The sequence below is a fragment of the Trachemys scripta genome, chromosome 17, assembly GCF_013100865.1.
Source record: "Trachemys scripta elegans isolate TJP31775 chromosome 17, CAS_Tse_1.0, whole genome shotgun sequence".
NCBI classification, from domain to species: Eukaryota; Metazoa; Chordata; order Testudines; family Emydidae; genus Trachemys; species Trachemys scripta.
In genome coordinates, this window is record NC_048314.1 from 7407633 (window position 1) to 7429501 (window position 21869).

Below are 21869 nucleotides of genomic sequence, written 5' to 3' on the forward strand. Positions count from 1 at the left end.
AGTGGCCTAAATTTTGGCTAAAGTGGCATGCCCAAGGTGACCCAGCAAATCAGTGGCAGGGCCTGGAGTAGAATCTAGGTCTTTGAAGACCCATCCTCATGCTCAGTACACTACACTAAGAGCTTGTCTATACCCCGCTGCAGGGGTGTGAATAGCCGAGCGTCCCAGAGTGCTGAACTGTGACACCCCCATGTTGATGCTGGGAGCATGAACTAAAAGGTTCCTAGGCTGCATTAACGTAATCCTGTTTTGAAGAGGTTTTTGTTAATGTGACTAGGAACCTTTTAGTTCATGCTCCCAGCATCCATATAGGGGTGTTACTGTTCAGCACTCCGGAGTGCTCAGCTATTCACATCCCTACAGTCCAAACTGCAGGGTAGCATAGACGTCGCCTAAGGCCACTTTTCAAACTTTTGGCCTTCTCCTCTCTGTGCCTCAGTTTTCCCATCTATAAAATGGGTAAGTTTCATTATCTCCACCTTTTATACAGCGCTTTGGGATTTAGAGATGAAAAGTGCTAAGTATTTTTATTATTTGTAGTAATAAAATTAATCAGATGATAATTTTTCCTTATAACCAGCTTTAGGTGATTTTAAATGCTCTGTTGGGTATTTAATCTGTCCTTATAGCTGAGACACATAGATAATTAGGGCTGGGAAATGGTCAAAGCCTCCAAGAACATCTACATTGGTTTGGACAAATCTAGTATTATAAGAATAAGCTGCAGGAGGTAAAGACGTACATTTGTGGGTGGTTGGCTGGAGAATTTGCCTTTGGGGTTACAGTATTTCAGACTGGGCTATGATTGGAAAATTGCATTAAACCAGTTAAATGCCTTTCACTGTCAGTTGAAAAGTCAATGTACTGACAGTGGATTTGCTTTTAAGCTAGGGCTTCATGCTCTAACATGGTGGTTCTCAACCAGGGGTACACGTATCCCTGGGGGTACACAGAGATCTTCCGGGGTACATCAACTCGTCTAGAGATTTGCCTAATTTTACAACAGGCTACAGAAAAAGCACTAGCAAAGTCAGTGCAAACTAAAATTTCATACAGACAGTGACTTGTTTTTACTGCTCTATCTGTAATGCTATGATTTTGGCACGGGTATTTTTATTAAGTCATGGACAGGGCGTGGGCAATAACAATAAAATCATGGAAACGTACACAGGGCTGGCATTAGGGGGTAGCCAGCAGGGCGATTGTCCGGGGCCTCACACCACAGAGGCCCTCGCGAAGCTAAGTTACGGGTGGTGGGGCTCGGGTTTCGGCTTCGCAAGTGAAAACCAGGCTCAAGCATCACTCTGAAAGGTAAGTACAATATTTGTATTCCAGTCGCTTTATTTTATAATGATATGGTAAAAATGAGTCCATAATAGTGGGCTGTGACACTTCTGTGCTTTTGATGTCTGATTTTATAAGCAAGTAGTTATTAAGTGAGGTGGAACTTGGGGTATGCAAGTCAAGTCAGACTCCTGAAAGGGGCACAGGAGTCTGGAGAGGTTGGGAACCACTGATCTGAGGCAGTTTCCCTTGACACGTGCAAGTTTTTAATATCAAATTTTACCCTTCAGGCTACTGCCTGGGTTCTACTGTGAGCATGTTCCAGTGGGTCACAAGGTCGTTCCATCAGTAAATTGGCATTTTCAAGCAGAAGGCCTCTTCTTATCCCTCTGATGGATAAGAGCTGAAGGCCTGATTTTAAAAACTTCCAAGCACCCTCGTTGCAGATTAACCTTTGGACAGAGTACTATTGAAAATTAGGTGCTCGATGGCGTGAGGTCTCAGTGCCTTGCTCTCCATTTGCAAGAAAGAAATGCAGTTTTACTAGATATTGGTGATGTGGCCGCATTCTGTGGATCTATTATCTACATATAAACAATAAGTCATCAATTATGAGGACTTGAAGGTGGTTTGCTTTGTTTTTGTAAATCAAGTAAAGGTAAACACTTAGCTTTTACCATTAAAAGACAATTTAAATAGGACAGAGGTTTGTTTGTATGTTGCATCCCTTTCCCTGTCTCTGTAGCTTGCCTGGTTTCTTGGGCATCTTATTCTGTATTTGGAAAGTGCCTCCCACACTGCGGGTTGCATTCAGGATAACAATATGAGGTATGTTGGGACCAGTTCTCCTTTCACCTCAGTATCTCCATTGATTTCATTGCTGTTACTTGTGATTTACACACATGTAAGGGAGAATCGGGCCTGTGCCAACTCAGGCAGATATTGCACGCTGGCCTTGAGGCCCAGCTTGTTTTAAGATGAACTCTGTGCTGAGTCAGTCTTCAGAAGAATATGTTTAAGGAGCCATCACTTTATTTGCTCTTTTATGTGTGTTCATTTGACTTCCTGCGTCCTGATTTTCAAGCCCTGGCAACACCAAATGAAGTCAGTGGGAGCTGCAGGTGCTAAGCACCTCTGCAGATCAGGCTCTAGATCATTCAACACTAATACTTAATGTTTCTCCCTCGTTGCCCTCCTTCCTGTCCACACAAAGAGGTTATGTGTCATCACCAGAGGATTTATAGCCTTCAGCTCGAGGACCTTTCGGTGTGAACAGCCCTACGAGAAGAGTTATGACTGTGAAGAAAGGAAGCCTTTGCACATAAACCCTAATGCATGCCCTTGGCCTGACACTTTGGAGATAAAACTAACAAAACAAATCTGGGAAGGTTACTGTTTCTATTGGACATGTTGCCGCTCTTCAGTCTGTGTTGATGGCAGGTGTATGTTGAACTGTGCTAACATACCTTGTGGAACTGTGTTAAGGGTTTCCCACTTAGTCTGTTCATCCACTGGAAACAGAGTACCTAGTCTAGGGTAAGCGATTGAATCTTGATTTCCTTTCTTCCTTTCTTTCTTTCCCCACCACTTCCCAAGGAAACAAAGCAAATGCCTTGGGCAGATAGCTACTGAAAAGGGGTTTTTATATAGTTGCAAGCCAGTCTGTCCCTTTCATGAACAGTTGGCTTGCTGCACTGACTATTGATAGTTCTGCAAGAACCTTGATGGTATGTGGAGCAGTTTTAATTCCTTTTTATCAACAAGAGTTGCAGGTACATCTTCCTTTTTTTTTTTTTTTTTTTAAAAAAGGCAATGCTTACAAATTGGTCTTTGTTTCCAAGGAAACAAACCTGACATGCTTGAGCTGCGCTAGTTGCAAATGCTTACATTTAGCAGACATGCCGCAGGATTATATGGTCTGCATATTATTTTTAAATTACCTTCAATTTAAAGGTAAAGAGAGGAGGAGGGGGATGGCATTCGTCAGCAGACTATGCCAATTTGTGCTTAATTAAAACCTATATAATCTCTTAGATTTGCCTATTATGGTGTAAGGAGAACACTGTCCTGCATTGAAAATGATGGACCCACTACACATTCCCATAAAGGAAGTGTCATGGGGCCAAATGGCCACTTCAGTGTGTGAGTATGGGTGATGTCATGAAATGTTTTGGGAGAACTAAAGGCTTGAGTGGACACAAACACACACTTTTTACATAGTAAATTTATCATGGGTCACTTTACCAAATGTGTTATACTCTGGTGAAATGCATCTCACTGATGCTCTGCTCGAAAGGATGTGTCAAAAGTGAATGTCATTCCTTTGAGAGTGAACAGGAAGCCATCATCAGCACTTTACTACCCCAAAATAATTTGGTTAAAGCAAAACACCACTAGTTGGCTATAGAGTGCTATCTTGAATTTGTGTGTGTGTGTGTGTATATATATAAATTGTGAATTCATTGTATACCAAATGTAAGCTACATGCGAGAAATGTCCACCTGGCTCGTGAGTATGCTGTAGATAAATGAAAACGGTACATTTAACTTGGTTTATTGCATTAAATATATTTTAGTCCCCTTTTTATCATTTGGGTGGCTCTAATTGCCTCCTTGGAAATTTAGCTTAGAAAAAGATGCACTCTCCTGACCCAACTACCAGCTAAGCTAGTCCAGGGCTTGTGTGAAATGCTGTGTTGTGAATATCAGGTTGTTCTTCGAGGGCTCAAAACATTTGCATTGCAGCAGACACTGTACACGAACTAAAGAAGTGTTAGTCATGGGATGCATAGAAAACCCCAGTGTCATGTAGTGGTGTGCATGGACAGTTAACTGATTTCCGTGTCCAGAGGTTTTTTGGCTAAGACCCAAGATGAGGAGTATGGTGTAAAATAAAACTTTGTAGGGGCTAATGGCTAGTTTTGTGCCCGTTCCTGCAAACCGTTACTCATACAACTAGTTTTTCCTTATGTAAGTAGTCCTGTTGAACTAATGGGACTACTCACGTCAGTAAGGAGTAAAGGTTTGCAGGAGAAAGTTCATAGTTTTCACAGGAAGAGTAGTTCACAAGATGCACTGTGCCAGTGAAAAATGCCCAATGGACTTCAATATTCAGTGACTTTGCCTATTTTGTAATTTGTAAAGCAGTTTGGAGGGATAAAATACTCTGTATTTTGATGAATTAGTGTTGAAAAATGAATTGAGGGTTGACTGGACAATGACAAATATCCTTGTTTGGTTTCTTAAAAAGTAATTTGATGTGTGTTGCAATTTTCTTTTCCCATCATGCGTTGTAACTTTCCTTTGGAATAGTTTTCCAGGTAATAGAGAATAAATTAAGGTAGATTTAGCTTTAAGATGAAAAGCACTATTTGCATAGTGCACTCAAAGCATCAGTTTAAGTCTGCTGTAAATGCATTTTTTAATGACTTCTGATGAAAATGTTCTCATCTGTGAAAGGCCTAAGGTGAAAATATGCTTGTTTCAGTGTCTCTGTTAAATGCTACTTTTTGCATAAGGCTTGCCAGAGACAAGATGTTCTCCTTGCTTTTGTTCTAAAATAACGCTTGACAACTGAAAATGCAGCCTGCATTCCACATATTGAAAGATTAACCTTGATGACACAGTGGATGGAAACAGTGAGGTTGACTGGATCATGATGAATCCTGCACCTTTTTTTGCTAATGACACTTCCTTATGCTTACATTTCATTAAAGCTCTGAAATGGCTGAAGATGCCTTTACTGAGCATGCTCCAGGGTTGAAGCTGCACCCATAGAGTGAGATGGATTTGTGGCTGAAGGAGTTATAGGCCTGAAGTCAGGATCTGGAAGGAAACAGCAGCTCTCTTCAGACAGAACCACAGAGGTAGGGGAATTCTGGAAATTTAATTCACGTGCCATGGGGCTTCCGTAGGGATTCTGACTTGGGAGTAAATAGACCAGATGAAGTGGTTCTTGAGGAAAGTGTTGGAATTGATTCAAAAGCAGCATAGTTAACCACTCACATAAGATGGCTTCAAACTGCTTCCTGCTGATCAGCGTGGAGGATTTTAAAATAATGACCTTTACTGACTTGCAAACCTATATAAAGAAAGAACCTGTCTAATGTTCGGGTTATGACATAAAGCAACAACAGGCAGGCCACTCGGAAACAGGGCTGGCAGCGAAGGCTTTGGCTTTGTCTGATTGTGCCTTCATGTTGGAGAACATGTGATCACGCTCAGTGTAGGATTGTGGTAACTCAGTTGTTAATTATTATTATTTGTAACCCTGAAAAGGAACAGATCTACATTTCAGTTTGAATCCAAAGCTGTTTGGGGTTATGGGAGTGCAAAGGAATGTAAAACGAACTCCTTTTTTTATTTTGCATTCCAATGATTATAAACAAATTAAACTCCATGAAATCAATTGTCTTTCTAATTTTGCAAGAAGTGGGAAAATATATATATTTTGCTCCTTGGCCGACACGGTGATTTATGCTAGTTGTCAGCCTGGAGTCAACAGGGTTTAGTGTTGGCAAGTACGTTTGAAGGGAAGAACAGCAACGTGTTATCTGTGTTGGGTTGGGTTTTTGCATTGGGTGTGCAGTTGTTAGCTTTTTCCATGGGATTTTTAATCACCAGCTGACTGGTGCAGTAGGAGGAGGTGATTGACTTCAGTTGGTGTACTAGCAAGCCACATGGTATAGTGCTAATAAAACATTTACATTTGCTGTCAGTGTTTGTTGTGGGGAGGTATAATGACAGTCTCACTTAGTGTAGAGAAAGGAGGAAGTTTGGTGATTATAGAAACATCTAGTCAGTGCCGAGATACTGTATATACTGTATGGGAAACATTGTATTGGCTGTCCAAATTCATATCAGCCTGGTTCTAAAAAAAGTTACAAATGAGGGTAGCCTATTTAGAACAGTATGAAGAATGGAGCTTTGGAATGACTGTATGAAGTTAGTGCATTTTGCTTTTTTCATTAACAGAAGTCTCTCTGATTACAGTCCATCTTTAGACTACATCCAGTAAAGTAGTTCGACTCTTTAGGACAACTCTGGTTGTTCTTCACAATGTATTTTAGTGTGTAAATGTTTGAGTGAAACCTGCAGGTTTTGATTTTATTGCTTAGTTCCAGATGATTGCCTTACATGGTTAGATCAATCTGTTGAGTGATGAGTCAGTTTATTGCCTAAATTAACTTGCATATTTATTGCCCAAACCTGCATTTCTTGCACATCCAATTCTCCCATTGCCTTTGCTGAGAGTTGTCGGGGCACAAGGAAGGCATGATGCAATCCTTAAATGGCTTGTTTGATTTAGCAACTTTGTAGTAAGTTTGGTGTCAGTTTTAAAGTGCCTTTCAGAAGGTCTGTCCTGCGCCTCAGACATCTATGCTACAGGTCTGGATGTATAGCATTTCTCATTAGTAATAGGTGATGGTGCACTAATAGTGGAGAAATGTATGAGGAAAAAATAAGCGTATGTATGAAATACATGCATTGTGACAATGCAGTTTATAAGCAATGCTTTCATTTTCATTGGCTCACATGTGGAATATATTTATAGCTTTTTATGATTGATCTCATTGGCTTCTTCCCCCTCCCCCCACTGAGTTTCTGGTGTTGAGAAAATTGAGGCTGAAATTATCATGTATGGTCAAGTCTCCTGGAGGAGGAAGTTTGACTTAATAGTTTCAGACACTAAGGCTCATGTGACACTTTTCTACTGTGCTTGTGTGAAAGGTAAGATAGCCTTAAAGGTCCACTGCCACCTCATGGCAATGGCTGAAAAACAATCCTTTTAGAGACAATTGAGTGTACACATCATGCTTTCTGTATTTCTCTCCCCTTATTGCTAGTGATATTTGCATGAAGACAGGATCTTTGCTTTTAAGAGTTCATTTCCTCCTGCTCTCCCTTACACAAATTCATTATGTCCACCGAATCACTTACAGAGCCATCATGTGATATTGCAACCAGAGGTTGATGATTTTGGGGAATTAATAAAAGCAACATGAACAGATGAATCCCAAAGATCGTATGTTCATGCGGCTGTCTGTCCCTAACGCTGCAAAATTAGGTGGGAGGTCAGGAGAGGGAAATACAAGAACATAGGAAATTTAGAAGCAGAATTATCTCTAAAATGATCTTCAGCATTTCAGTGGAGCTGCAGCAAAAGTGAGAGTGAATGGGAGCAGCCATCTTTACTGCCTGCTTCACTGACATAAGGCTATGATCATGACTAGTATGACTTCGCTCTGTGGATCCACTGAAATGTCTCTGATCCCTGCCACGTCTCCCCTCCCAAAGAAAAATAACAATACTTTTCTTTGCTGAGCAAATGGTTACTGTGGTTAAAGCAATAAGGTGGATCTCTGTTCTTGAAGGTGAAGTATGCATGATGCAAAGCCTTATTTGTACAGTACAAGCTTCCTGTGTGCAGAAGCTAAATGAAGGGGAAAAGTGGACGTTTTGGATTTCCAAAATAGAAATGTTGATTGCCAAGTAACTGCATGTTAAAGCTGAAGGAATTTGTAAATGAGGATTGTTAGGAATACAGTATGTTCTAAGTTACACCCTATCTGCCCATTATAAATTTAACCTTTTAGTTCTAGGGTTGCTATATCATTGAGAGATTCTGCACATTCTTATAAAAACGCAGGAGCATCTTCCAAAGAGCTCGTATCTCAGCCGCCATCACCATAGCATTCTCCATAGAAAGTCAAAGCGCGCATTTTTACACTTCAGAATGGCTAACAGCAGCATCAAACTTGTTGGGATTTTGGCTTTAAAACCTTTGAACACACCCAGCTTTCAGAATGTGGGGTGGAATGTGATCACAGGCGTATAATTCATTAGCTGACCTCTCAGAATATTATCGAATTATGGTTCCTGCGAGGTGCTGAGTGAGCATTCGAATCAATGGGAGCTGAGGGATCCAGCCTTCTGTTTAGGACATAATTCCCCTAAATAATCATTGCGGGAGGAAGGAGGTGTTTTAAGGGATTGTGGTGGAACTGATGAGCAGTTTTTTTAGTAATGGAAAAGTAAGCGAGGGTTCCAAGAGATGCACTCTCATTTCTAGGGAAAGTTACTCTCTCTCTTAAGATCGCCTCTTTGTCGTACTTTTAAGGTAGCTTCAGAGAAGACAGAAAAGCAACTTCATTTCTGGGTAAAAGTGAAGTATGAATTGGAGAGGGTGGCAAAATATTGCTCGTCTTACAGAAGGGAAAACCTCCCTTTTCCTCCCACTTTTATTTCCGTTGTGAAAATGGCATATATAATGGTGTAAATGAAGCAAAAGCCTCTTAGAACCATGTATCCTTTGTGAAGGAAGATGGTTGTTCTGCTGTCTCTCTCTTTAAAATATGAGGTCCTAAAAGGATATTCAAATTCTGAATCACAGAACGGAGGCCAGAGAGCCAGGAGTTGTTTTATGGGCCCCTGTAGAACACATTTTTAAAAAGAAACAAGTGATATGCTCTCCCTGACAAAGACAATCCACACTAGAGAGAGTTTGATGGTGAAATTTCTAGGTATACTTGGGTTAATTCAAGGGGAGGGGGAAGGGAAAAATCTTACTTGGAAACAAATTACTGTTTTGTTTAATTTATGTGTGAATTCATTCAACTAACATCCATTTTAGAGAAGGATTTGATTTTCCTGAGGGGTGGATGAAAGGAAAGATCAGTTCAACTTGATTTTACACGTGTAAAGTCACTGAATAGTTAAATTGTTCAACCATCTTCTCATCTGAAATGTCAGTAGTTTTCTGCTTCAATCTGTGTGTGAGAGAGCGAGCGAGTGAGGGGGAGAGAGAGATGCAAAAGATGGCTCCTCTCAATGTCTTGCAAGATCTGTCTAGAAAGAGGTTGTGTCTGTGCACTGCCTGGCTTCCATGAAATGGCTGCAGTTTCCACAACACTGAGAGAAGCTGAAAGGAAATGGTCTCCTATCTGAGCATGCTTACTGTGGCATAGGAACCTGTAGAGGGAGCTAGGTCATGTGGCCTAAGCAGGACTGTTGTTCATGTGGACCAAGAAAGAAACAGCGCAAGAAGCACTGTCTATAGCTTCCATCAAATACCAAGCACCTTAAAACAACAGTGCAGCTTTTCCCAGGGCATCAAACAATAACATGATAGCGTTTGGGTCTGTCGGGACACAGTTAAACTTCAGAGCTGCGAACAAGACTGTTATTTAACTTCACTCGTAGGTATTGTAACTGATTATCTCAATGTGACTTGCAGCATTCCATTGAACGTTAGTTCCAAAAGAAGAAAAAAATTCTCTCCTGAGACATGATGCACACAACAGTGTTACTTTAGGATATTGGCCTTTCGATACCAGTGTGATGCAGCTTATGGTATGTGCAGTGTTTTAAGGGCAGCTTTGAAGCTATTTTTTTCTCTTTTGCTTTCATAAATGTAAAGAACTTGACCATTATCTCACCAACCAATACACAAATAATCTTGATCCTTTTATATAGTGTCATTGTGACGTTGTGAAATATTCCTGGTAAGATGCTAATTGATTGCTTTGCTTGAGTTTTTAGTGTAATTGCTGAAACGTCCCACTATGTTGTTTGAGGATCATCAGTGTTTAGTGCTTTGGAGGAGATGCTTTCAAAATGGAGGGGAGATTTGAAAAGCAAATTGGAGTCTGCATTAACTTCTATTTTCAGTGTCTTTTTAACCTTAGCAGCGAAAACACTTCTAGCATTGAGATGCAGTAAGACATACTGTATTAGTGAACCTACTGAAAGAACGAATACTGTAGCATGCTTTTGTATCATTTTTTTAGCTTCCTCTGAAAATGTGTTTTGACTAAGTTAGCTCATTGACTTTGCATTTGTAATGAATTTCTCTGTATCCATTCCCACATTTTTAATGTTAGTTTTGTAAGATCATGCCAAAAAGAGGTATAGAGGAAATATTAGACCTATTTTAAAGCCATCTTTGGTTAGAACCACAGTAATCTTTTGTAACATTTCTGTCTGAATTGTCAAGGTTGTTTTGTTTTGTCTTAAATAGGTTACCGTTACAACTTCCAGTGATTGATAGAAAGGCCAGAAAAAAATCCCATTATATATGTATTACAACTTAAAGCTGAATCAGACAAAAACCCAGTGGATGAAAGTGATATCCTTGCTTTATTCTGTCATCTCAAATTTTCTTGCTTTATCAATTCTATCCCCTCAGCTTGGACTGGTGTACTTTAACCATTTGGTAGTGAAACTTGTCTGAAGTGCTTGGACAGAGGAAAATAATATTGGTTTAGTTGATGCAGCACTATGGAAGATTCCTGCTGTTGTTTAACCATTACAACTTTTCAAACATGTACTGTATATGGGGAATGGTGCAATAAATACTTGGTTTAGAGCAAATTGAGACTGTTTTCAGCTTGCGACAATAAAAGATCATGACAGTCACATGCATTGTTATGGACATTAAGGGTATGTCTACACTATGAAATTAGGTCGATTTTTATAGAAGTCGATTTTTAGAAATCGATTTTATACAGTCGATTGTGTATGTCCCCACTAAGCGCGTTAAGTCGGCAGAGTGCGTCCTCACTACTGTGGCTAGCATCGACTCACGGAAGCTATCCCACAGTTCCCGCAGTCTCTGCTGCCCATTGGAATTTAGGGTTAAGCTCCCAATGTCTGATAGGGCAAAAACATTGTCACGGTGGTTTTGGGTACATGTTGTCAGTCTCCCCTCCCTCCCTCCTTTCCTCCCTCCCTCCAGGAAAGCAACTGCAGACAATCATTTTGCGCCTTTTTGCCTGGTTTACCCGTGCAGACGCCATAGCATGGCAAGCATGGAGCCCACTCAGCTCACGGCTGCTGTTGTGAGCATTGTAAACACCTTGCGCATTATCCTGCAGTATGTGCAAAACCTGGCTAAGAGACGGCAGCACGAGGACGATTGTGAGGAGGATATGGACACAGATGTTCCTGAAAGTACGGGATGTGGCAAGTGGGACATCATGGCAGCAGTGGGGCTGGTTGATACAGTGGAACGCCGATTCTGGGCCCGGCAAACAAGCACAGACTGGTGGGACCACATAGTGTTGCAGGAATGGGATGATTCCCAGTGGCTGCAAAACTTTCACATGCATAAGGCCATTTTCTTGGAACTCTGTGAGTTGCTTTCCCCTGCCCTGAAGTGCAGGAATACCAAGATGAGAGTTTCCCTGACTGTTGAGAAGTGAGTGGCGATAGGCCTGTGGAAGCTTGCAATGCCTGACTGCTACCGGTCAGTCGGGAATCAATTTGGAGTGGGCAAATCTACTGTGGGGACTGCTGTGATTCAAGTAGCCAACGCAATCACTGACGTTCTGCTATCAAGGGTAGTGACTCTGAGAAATGTACAGGTCATAGTGGATGGCTTTGCTGCAATGGGATTCCCTGACTGTGGTGGGGCAATAGACGGAACACATATCCCTATCTTGGTCCTGGACCACCTTGCCAACCAGTACGTGAACTGCAAGGGGTACTTTTCAATGGTGCTGCAAGCACTGGTGGATCACAAGGGACATTTCACCGACATCAACATGGGATGGCCGGGAAAGGTGCATGACGCTCGCATCTTTAGGAATTCTGTGCCCTTTGAGCAGTTGCAAGAAGGGACTTACTTCCCAGACCAGAAAATTACTGTTGGGGATATTGAAATGCCAATAGTTATCCTTGGAGACCCAGCCTACCCCTTAATGCCATGGCTCATGAAGCCGTACACAGGCACCCTGGACAGTAGTAAGGAGCAGTTCAACTATAGGTTGAGCAAGTGCAGAATGGTGGTAGAATGTGCCTTTGGACGTTTAAAAGCTCGCTGGTGCTGTTTGCTGACTAGGTTAGACCTCAGCGCAACCAGTATTCCCATTGTTATTACTGCTTGCAATGTGCTCCGTAATATCTGTGAGAGTAAGGGGAAGACGTTTGTGGCGGGGTGGGAGGTTGAGGCAAATTGCCTGGCTGCCAGTTTTGAACAGCCAGACACCAGGGTGATTAGAAGAGCACAGGTAGGCATGCTGCGCATCAGAGAGGCTTTGAAAACCAGTTTCATGACTGGCTAGGATATGGTGTGACAGTTGTGTGTGTTTCTCCTTGATGCAAACCCACCCCCTTTGTTGATTTTGATTCCTTGTAAGCCAACCACCCTTCCCTATTCGATCACAGCTGGCAAAGGAAATAATGTCACTATTGTTTTGAAACCATGCATTCTTTCTTTATGAACTAAAAAAAAAAAAAAGGGAGATAACTGATAAGGTAGCCCGGGGGGGTAGCGTGGGATAGGGGAGGAGGGAAGGACAAGGATTCACTGCTTGCCTGCTGCACATTCTCCTCCTCTTCTTCCTCTTCCACAAAATCCTCCTCCCTGTTGCGTGAGACTCCCCCCTTGCTGATGTCCTCGGACAGTGGTGGGGTAGTGGTAGGGTCCCCCCCTAGAATGCCATGCAGCTGATTATAGAAGCGGCATGTATGGGGCTCTGACCCAGAGCGACCATTTATCTCCTTTGTCTTTTGGTAGGCTTGCCTGAGCTCCTTGACTTTCACGCGGCCCTGCTTTGTGTCCCTGTAGTAGCCTCTGTCCATCATGCCCTGTGCAATTTTGGCATATATATTAGCATTTCTTCTTTTTGATCAGAGTTCTGCCTGCACAGCAATCAGATCCAGTGTCTCCTGTTCGCTCCATGGTGGAGCTCGTTTGCGATTCTGGGGGGACTGCACGGTCACCTGTGCTGCTGAGCTCGCCACGCTGACCAAACAGGAAATGAAATTCAAAAGTTCCCGGGGCTTTTCCTGTGTATCTGGCTAGTGCATCGGAGTTGAAAGTGCTGTCCAGAGCAGTCACATTGGAGCACTCTGGGATAGCTCCCGGAGGTTAATAACGTCAATTTGTGTCCGCACTACCCCAAATTTGACCCAGCAAGGTTGATTTTAGCGTTGCTCCTCTCACTGGGGAGGAGTACAGAAGTCGATTTTAAGAGCCCTTTAGGTCGACGGAACGGGGTTGCTTGTGTAGACGCATTCATTATAAAATCGACCTAACACGGCTAAATTCGACCTAACCCTGTAGTGTAGACCAGGGCTACGAGAGGAAAGAAGGGGAATCTAGTCAGATATGGGTTCATAACTCAATGTGAAAACTAGAATTTAGTACACTTGATTCTCATGCAATGTCTGAGGAAAATAAAATCATTGGACATTTCAGTATCTTGCTATGGACTTTTAAGATCTGACACAGGCTAGGTTTTCCTCTTCATCTCAGTCCATTGTGGTGCAGTAAGTTGAATGAGCATTTGTTTTAATCTTGAGAGAGAAGTCTTCAGTCCTAGTTGATGGGAAAGCTGTATTTTCCATATTCAAGAACTAACAGGAGACATTATATTCTATACAAGAATTTCCCTTCCTTCTCTCTTCTCCTCTGTCCTTCCCTACCCCTCCCTTCTCTGTGGGAGGTTTTCCTGAGAAGTATTAAACACAGAAAAACCCCCATTTTGCATTATGATAAATATGTCACTTCTTGCATTTGAATCCAGTCCAGCTGATCTCTGCTTACAGATGTTCCTGCAAGTTGCTCAGGCAGTTTGACTGGGAGCTTTAGCAGATATGGGGATTGCCAAGAGTTTGTGCTTAATTGTTAAATGGAACAGAGACAAACTACTTATGATTTTGAGGCTAAAACTTCTTATTTTATCTTGCCAGCTGAGCTAGTTGTATCATATGTATCTCAAGTTCACTTTCAGTTGGATACTGTAAATTTACCGATTAACCCATGTGCATTTAGCCCAGCATTCAGAGGGTGCACAGTTTAATTACACAGAATATAATTAGCACGAGTGTCTTCAATTTTAAATGCAAATATGCAGCATCTCCTTTTGGAGGCAAGAGCTACTCTTGAAGGCCACTGAAACAGAACACATTATTGCATGGTTTTAAAAGGTTTTTTCAGGCTAGTGATCAGTCTTAGGCGTGGCATTATGTCAGAATGCTGACAGATTATCTTTATTAACTGTGTATTGTACCAGGACAGAGGCAGTATCCCTGTGATGCCTGAGATAATAGTTGTTCCAATGGAAGCCCTGAAGTGTGCAGGTTCTCTGTGAAATGGCTGCAGCTTGGAGTGAGCAGTGAAATGGTCTCCACTGGGCATGCTCACTCTGTAGAGGGAGCTTTTATCACATGAGCAGAAACTGAATCACTGTTCATGAGGATCTGGAATATGCAACTCTTTGAGTCTTCATCAAAAGAAGCCAACAGATGTCTGCAGGTACAGTAACTTCTAGTGTCCATGCTCCATGGGTCATAAATAGCAGATTCCCTCAGGTTGTGTCCACAGACAGACTGTTGTCAGGTAGTAAAGGAGAAACCTTTGAGAGGAGGAAGACAGTTAAGATAATCATGGCTGGATTTTTTTATTTATTTTTTGCCCTACGCAAGGAAGAACAGCACAGCAGAAATATATTACATATTGATGCAGCATGCAGTCTGATGTGTAGGGGGCTTCATTCAAAGGAGGAGATTTAGAGAGTAACCTGCTAAGGGGCTCGCTTTGCATACTTTCTGACTTTTTTCTGATGAGTGTTTTGTTCAGTAGACTGTTGTACACAATTCTGGGTCTTAAATTGTGTGTGGCGAAGGACGCTTGCGCACTCAGATTCTACAAATTCAGTGAGTCATTCACTTATCTAATTTGTTGGGGAGTTCTTTGGTTTTTTTTTTTTTAGCATGGAGTCTCTCTTTCGAATGTGTGGTTCTATATTGAACTCTCCCCCCCATTTCATATAAGTGAGAGGAAAAAACTCTGGAGTCTTTAAACCGTTCGAAGGCTGATCTTTCAAAGACAAAGGAGAGGGCCTGCAGCCACATTTCACCTGCTTGCTAGAAACATTTTGACAGTCTTGGCTTATGTCAAGGAAGCCTACAGTTTTGCTTTTGGGGTGGTAGGAGGATGAAGATGGTATTTTATTGTGGGGAAAGAATCCTTTTTCAATAACCTGCAGTCCAGATCAGGGAATGATTGAACCATTGATATTTCATTTTATTTTATGGCAAAAGGCTCATGCTAGCAGATGATTGAAAATGTTGACTAAAATCCTCACACCTAGTTCTGCCATGTACCTTTTTTGTTTATCTTGTGTATAAAGAGCCTTGTGGTCTAGTTTACCATGGACAAAAAGGACGACATTCAGTGTACGGGGATATACTCCATCCTTGACCTTCAGTGTTGTCCCTTGATTGTTGCAGAGCTTCCAGAATTGCTGATATTACCAACCCCTGCTGGTATGTAAAATCTAGGCCTGTAAAATCTGCTTAAAGTTACTTCCCACACACACACGTGCGTGTGTACATGGACACACATTCTAACTAAGAAGAAAAGGCAAAAATACCATCCTAAAGAAATCTGTCCTACAAATGTAGGGGAAATGACGGACAGTCTGTAACACCCTGCTCCAAATGTCTGTTGTTTATGCGATACTCTGAAAATGTTCCTAAGAATGTCATTTTTCCTCTTTTGAATGCATATTGAGAGCCTGTGTATTAAAGCTGTTGGGGAAGAGACAAGCAAGGTTTCTTTTCCAAAGATAGTACTAAGAAAAAGCAAATTCCCTGCCTGAAAGCGAGTGATCATTTGCAGTCCAGAAAGAATGTGTTTTGGGTTGCAAGTAGGCTTGTGATAGAAATGCTGAGATAACGTTGACTGACTGTGGTGCTAAGAGTGCTCCTGTGTTATCATGGCCATGATGATATCGGCATGATGGAATATTCCTAAGCATTTTAGGCAGTCTGGAATTGCAGACTGAAACCTTGCAAATGCTTTCAAAAGGTGATGCTGAAATGCCCATCCTGTAACCTTCTGTTCTGTTTTAAAATTCTGGGTCAGTTTTCAGCAGTGTTAGGGTTAATAACCATACACCTGTTTGTTTTTAGATCTTCGTTTTTCCCTGTCATATGAAACTGAGCGTTATGCTAGTTCATGTAGTTACAGTACACGTGGCCTAAACCAGCCTTCCAGAAACTTCATGAAAACTTACTAGCCCAGGCCCACTGTGTATTTGCCTCTCCTTGCCATAGTTATTCTGGAGAGAAAAATGATACTGAACTTGCCCTCAAAATTTTTTTTCACTCTTCCCAAGCAAATGGGTGAGTCGGATTTTTTGCTAGTCTAATCTATATAAATCTACGTAGCTTCCTCTGGGTGAGTCAGAAATGTAGCTGATGTTTAGTTACGTGAGGAAAGTCAGGACTTGGTGTAGGATTCAGCTGATTTTATATATAAAACAGCCACATGCCAATTTTCAGAGGTGATCTGCGGACAGGTGCTCTTACTCACTTCCACTGGAGTTGGGAATGCTCAGCAGCTCTGCAAATCAGGCCCTTGGTGATCAAAATAAGACTTCCAGCTTACCTTGGGCCTGATACCTGAGGGTGCTTAGTATCTTGAAGGTTTGGGCTTGCGGTGCGGAGGTGCTGTTTGTATCTGGGTATCGCATGGAACATGAACATCCGGGCTGGTTGTATGGCAACTGGTATGCTGCAAGAGTCCCAATGCCAGTGAGACCTCTCTTGTACGGTACCATCTCCTAATGAAAAAGGATTGCATGCTTCTTTGTACCGTGGAAGGGAAATATTTCATTCAAATAAACAAGGTGTTTAAGACCCTCTGCCAATGTGACTAGCAGGTTTGTAAGGGGGAGGAGGGAGATATGGTTTGACATCAGGTGCCTTTTATTGTGGTTTTTTTTTTTTTTTTAAACAATTCTTCCCTTCCCTTTCTTCTCCTGATACTTGCAAGGGTCAAGGAACTAATGTGGAGACTTCTATTCAACCAGGAATCAGAGAATAACCTTGCCTTCCATTAAAGACTAAAGACTTGAAGCACTTAAAAATACGTGCTAACTGCTGTAGGGCCTTGAAGGAGCTTGTGTTCTTCCTATGCAATCTACTGTCAATACTCTTATTAGAGGCAAAGCTCGAACTTACGGCTCTTAATATCATTTTCAGAGGTCCTTTCTATTACTGTACATTTTAAAGAGGCTTGAAATCAACTCCCCTTCACAAAGGAGAACCTGGAAGTTGTAATGTGGTCTTCCCTAAGTCCCATTTCTCTCTTCCCTCTGTTATGAACCTTCCCCCCCCCCCCCACTTTTTACTTGAACTTCACTTCTTCTAGCACTTTGGATCTTGTGGTGTGCTAGACAGCCTGATTTGTCTCTGGCTATGCTGAGGTGGTGTTGGGGTGGGGGCACAGGGGGTGAGGAGGGTCCTATGGGAAGGTACACTCCCTATGTAAAATGCATGCCAGAACATACAGTAGTCAGTAAAGCAGCAGGAGTGAGACACACAGTATAAGCTAACAGGAATGTGTAAAAAAACCACGTTGATAGCAGGATACTTTTGAATGCTCTAGGAGCCGAATAAGAGCTGTTTAGGCAGTTCCTTCCCCGTCCTTCCTTCTCATCCAAGGCGATTCATTTTCCCTTCAAATTCCATCAGAGAGGTGGAAGATGGTGTGTGTGTGTGGGGGGGGGGGGAAGGTGTAAGAGAAGTCTCCCATGCAAACGTTCCCTGAGTCGCTGCCATATGTCTGAGCAGTAGAATGCCTCGTGCAAAGGAAGCATTTAACAAATTGTCCTTGTTCCAAGGATGAGGAAACTTAGGGCTCTTCTGGCATTTGCTCTTCTTCACAACTCGAAGCTGCTTTCACTTGTAAAGTATGAGGTTAGGCATAAAAGGAGAGAGAGAGAGAACTGGAACACAGAGTAGCTTTAATAGCCTTGCAAGGCTGTTCATGGAGCTCTTGGTGTTAAATGAGGAACTTTTCCCCCTCCTCCTTCGTTTTCCTGTGTGCCTGTGAAAATATTCTGCTTTGCATTTAAAGGGAAAAACTGTATTTGCTGGGATGAAGCCAACTTATTTATTCAAGGGAAATACCATCTTCCCAACCCTTGCTTTTTCAGGGGAAGGTTTGTCAGAGGATGGCACAGTGGGTTGAATATTCGATTTCTAGGTGACATGGAGGTATGGTTGTGATTTGAAGAAGCTAAAATCATGGCTGGCATTTTCCCTTGAAGCCCTCGATGTCTATCTCCCTCCCCCTCACCCCCCAAAAAAGGGTTAACTCTTTCCTGCTAGACTGAACTCTTACAGCAGGTGGATTTTGACCTACAACAAAAAAAACAACAACCCCACAGCGTTAGAATTTGCAGTTTCCAGTGTTTATAATTCTCCTCCCCAGATTGGATTTTTATTGCGTGACATGAACTTGACTGCATCCTGGTTGTAACGAGAGACTTGGTCTGAACAGGGCTGTGAATTAGCTGTTGCTAGTAGAAGCAAATAGGAGCTTCTATTTTACTGTCAAAAAAATGGCAGGTCACTGTGTGTCTGTAAACAATGCAGTTATGAAATGGCAGTGCAAGGCCGAGCTGAGCATGCTCAGGGACAGCCTGTAGGGGGAGGTGATCAGAGAAAGATGATCTAATTCAGTGCAATTCTGGGGATTGAAGGAAAAGACCAGGCTCCATCCTAATGACAGAGCAGAAAAAATACTTCTGGGACTAAGCCTGTAGGCCATAGCTGATAGATTCTGAGGATCTCCTACCTTTAGGACTTCGAGTACTGACCCGTGCTGTTTCGCTTTGTCATTTTCAAGAAGAGTAAAGTCTTGGTGAGGTTTTTCTGTAGTTATTAGAAGAACTGGCCCTAGAGTGCTCTCTCTTTTTTTTGTTTCTCTCTCCCTCCCCCTCTCTCCCTGTCTGTTTCTCAGCTTGCAGGAGTCAATGTAGTGCTACCGGGTCAAGACAACTAACAGATGACACAAAGTGTTGTTTGAAGAGGCTGTGATCCTGAGCGAGGGCCTCTCCGCTCCAAGAAATCACGCTCATTTGGGCTGGGGGAGAGAACTTTATTTTGTGTGTGTCTTTTTCTCGCCTGCCACCCCAGCGTGGCTTCTGAAGTTGGAAATGCGAAGTGAACCCTTTCTGCGACTTCCTCCTGGAGGGGAAGGGAGAGCGAACTGTTCTGCTGGATATGACAGTTTGGTAGGGGGGTGGGCCTTATGGCTCCAAGAGGTGGTTGAGTAATTTCAATGAGAGAAGCATGCCAGTCTTCGTGTTCTAAAAGATCTGTGTTTGCACCCGTTGGGCTTTGCTTCGGATACCCATTCATATTACATTTTATTCTTGTTAGTCTTCTGGGGGCCTGAAGTTTCTAAAATGGATATTTGTAGCCAGTGGGAGAGTTTCGCTTTTGCTACAGATAATGATGGGTTGCCAGGCAGGATCTGACTCTCCATTTTTAGGATTTTTTTCCAGCGGTAGGGCAAGGAAAACAGCAGCTGTGAATAATGCTCTGGTACTTCTGTCAACCTCAGCCTGTGGAAGGAGGAGATGCCTTTGTCTGCACTGATTTTTAGGGCTTGTCTATACGCATATATTGTACTGGCATAACTATCCTGGTATATAGTCAAAGAGATGCTGCTATAATGGTACTTATTCCTGTACAGGAAGGGAAGTAAGTTGTACCAGTATAAGGTACCTTTTGCACTGGTGTAACTGCAGCCACACTAGGGATTTTACTCAGATCACTATTCTGGTTAAAAAAAAATGCCTCCGCCCCCCAACTGCCATACTTATATCAGTACAAAAACTGCACGTTGAGCAGGCCTGAGTGGGAGGCCCAGCAAAAACCTGTTTGCACAAAAGCCTAAAGACCATTATGAAGTTTTTGTGTTGTAAAAAGTCCCTTTGACATAAATACTGTTACGTTTCATGCATGTGTTTGGCTGTTTCTGGCTTTTGCAGGCAGAGACTTTTACCTTGTTCCAACCCCTCCTCTCCCACCCCTGCTGCTTTGGAAGATTTTTTTTTTTTTTTTTTTTTATAGTGAGAATAAGAGAATCTCATTGATGGAAGAAAATATTCATCTTTAGGGAGGGAAGGGAAAGTCTGTGTGATGAATCTGTCCTCTGAATTGCTTGATAAAACAAAAGCATCATAAGACTAATGTGACTTGAAGGCCAACTTCAGAAGGAGAGCAGTGCTTGTTTTGAATATGGTTTATTTAGATGCAGTTCACATGATTGCTAGCAGCTTGTAAGGAAGTGGCCTCAACCTTAAAAGGGGCTTTGAGAATGGTGACTGCTCTGTAGGCCAGGTACATTATTGGTTGGTTTTCTTCTCCTCACTGAATGAAGTTATTCTGCTTGTTCGGTTAAGAAATGGTAAGTGTGACACCAGCAAGCCTTATCCTAATCTCAGCAGCTGGACAGCAGGACATGATCAGTACAGACTCCTGAAATTAACACTCTTCACATGCCAACCAAGAACTTCCACCCTCCCCCCCCCCTTTTTTTTTGGTCTGTAGTAGTTTTCTTAATAATTATTTCCTAAATAATTAGCTGCTAAATGTTTATCTTCTCAAGCCAAAGGATATTATTAGAAAGTTGATTTTAGGAAGAAAATAGGGGGAGGAGGTGAAAAAGAACAGTGAATGTGAATCTACTGCTGCTGGAGTTGCATCATTTATTAAGGGCTTTGCCTCTCTTTCTTGCTACAGTACATATTGCATACCTCGCTGCTGCCTTGCACAGTAGGTGAAATTCTGCTTTGTTGAAGTGCTTACTGGAGGTTTGCCTAGGAGTAGAATTTGATCTGTTGGGAGACCGGGTGTTGTAACGGGGGGGGGGGGGGGGGGGGGGACTGTGGGGAGTGGAATGGCAGCAGTGTCATGGAAAGACAGGCTACATATCCATTGAGGCTTTGAACCTTCTGGTTGTAGGCTTTATAGGCCATTCAAGATCACTCCTATGTCATTCTTTCCTTGTCTGCAAACAGATGTGTTGATGCAGATAGTGCCCTGAATGTTAAAGAACATAATTTTCCGTGTGCTCTGCCTAGTTTGAGAGGAGAAGGGTTAGTCTTCCTTGAATTATTTCCCTCCCAGCTCTTCTTTGCATTGACCTGTTCTAGCTGAGTATCTAAATGCGGATAATGTTTCTTCTAAGTCTCAGTTTACTGGACAGTTAATTTTAAGACAAAAAGAGAAACCTACTGAAGGTTTACACCTTAGCATATCAAACTCTGATCCCTTTTCTTATCCGCCTTTAGAGAACTCTGGTTCATGATGTAACTCGCTGCTCTCTTGGGGGCTCGTGGAGGGAGGAAAGCTACAAGTTTTGATATGCTGGTGTTGTCTTTTTTATGTAAACCTTATTGAAACCAACTTGCTTAGGAGTGAACCTGGATGGCTAATGACATTTCCAAAGAGAAGGCTGAGAAGGTTTCTTTCTGTTTTTCAGCTTTTTTTTTTTAAAAGGCACCAGTTTAGAAATGCTCTGTGTTTGGAAATGCTGCAAAGCCTTTACTTGGATTCTCTAAACCGTCTTCCATTGCCTTCTTAGTTTTAAAGCAACAAAGAGAGCCTGATTTCTTGTACCCAGAAGTGGAAGGGGAAAAAAATAATCAACCCTATTACAACTCCTTGGATTCTCATGGCTTTTAAAGACCTAATCCATCTGTCTTTTAAGATGCAATAATTTTTATTTCTCTTGAAAGCAAAAGAAAAAAAAAATGCTTCATGGGTTGTGGTGCA

General features: G+C 42.2%; 1 protein-coding gene across 7 annotated transcripts in view; it reads left to right on the forward strand.

Moving 5' to 3' along the window:
- EHMT1 (euchromatic histone lysine methyltransferase 1) overlaps positions 1-21869 on the forward strand; it is a 163107-nt gene that overhangs the window by 47749 nt on the left and 93489 nt on the right. The window contains exon 1 of one of the 7 annotated variants that reach the window (XM_034793329.1): positions 5017-5149. The exons of 3 other annotated variants lie outside the window; for them this stretch is intronic. Coding sequence is in view for 1 of the 4 variants with exons in the window: in XM_034793325.1 (XP_034649216.1) it covers positions 14482-14544 (63 nt within the window). In the remaining 3 variants the exon portion in view is untranslated. Of the gene's footprint in view, positions 1-5016; positions 5150-14432; positions 14545-18787; positions 18946-21869 lie in introns of those variants that run through there. 3 more of the 7 variants (XR_004648453.1, XM_034793325.1, XM_034793332.1) reach the window with 3 other exon arrangements.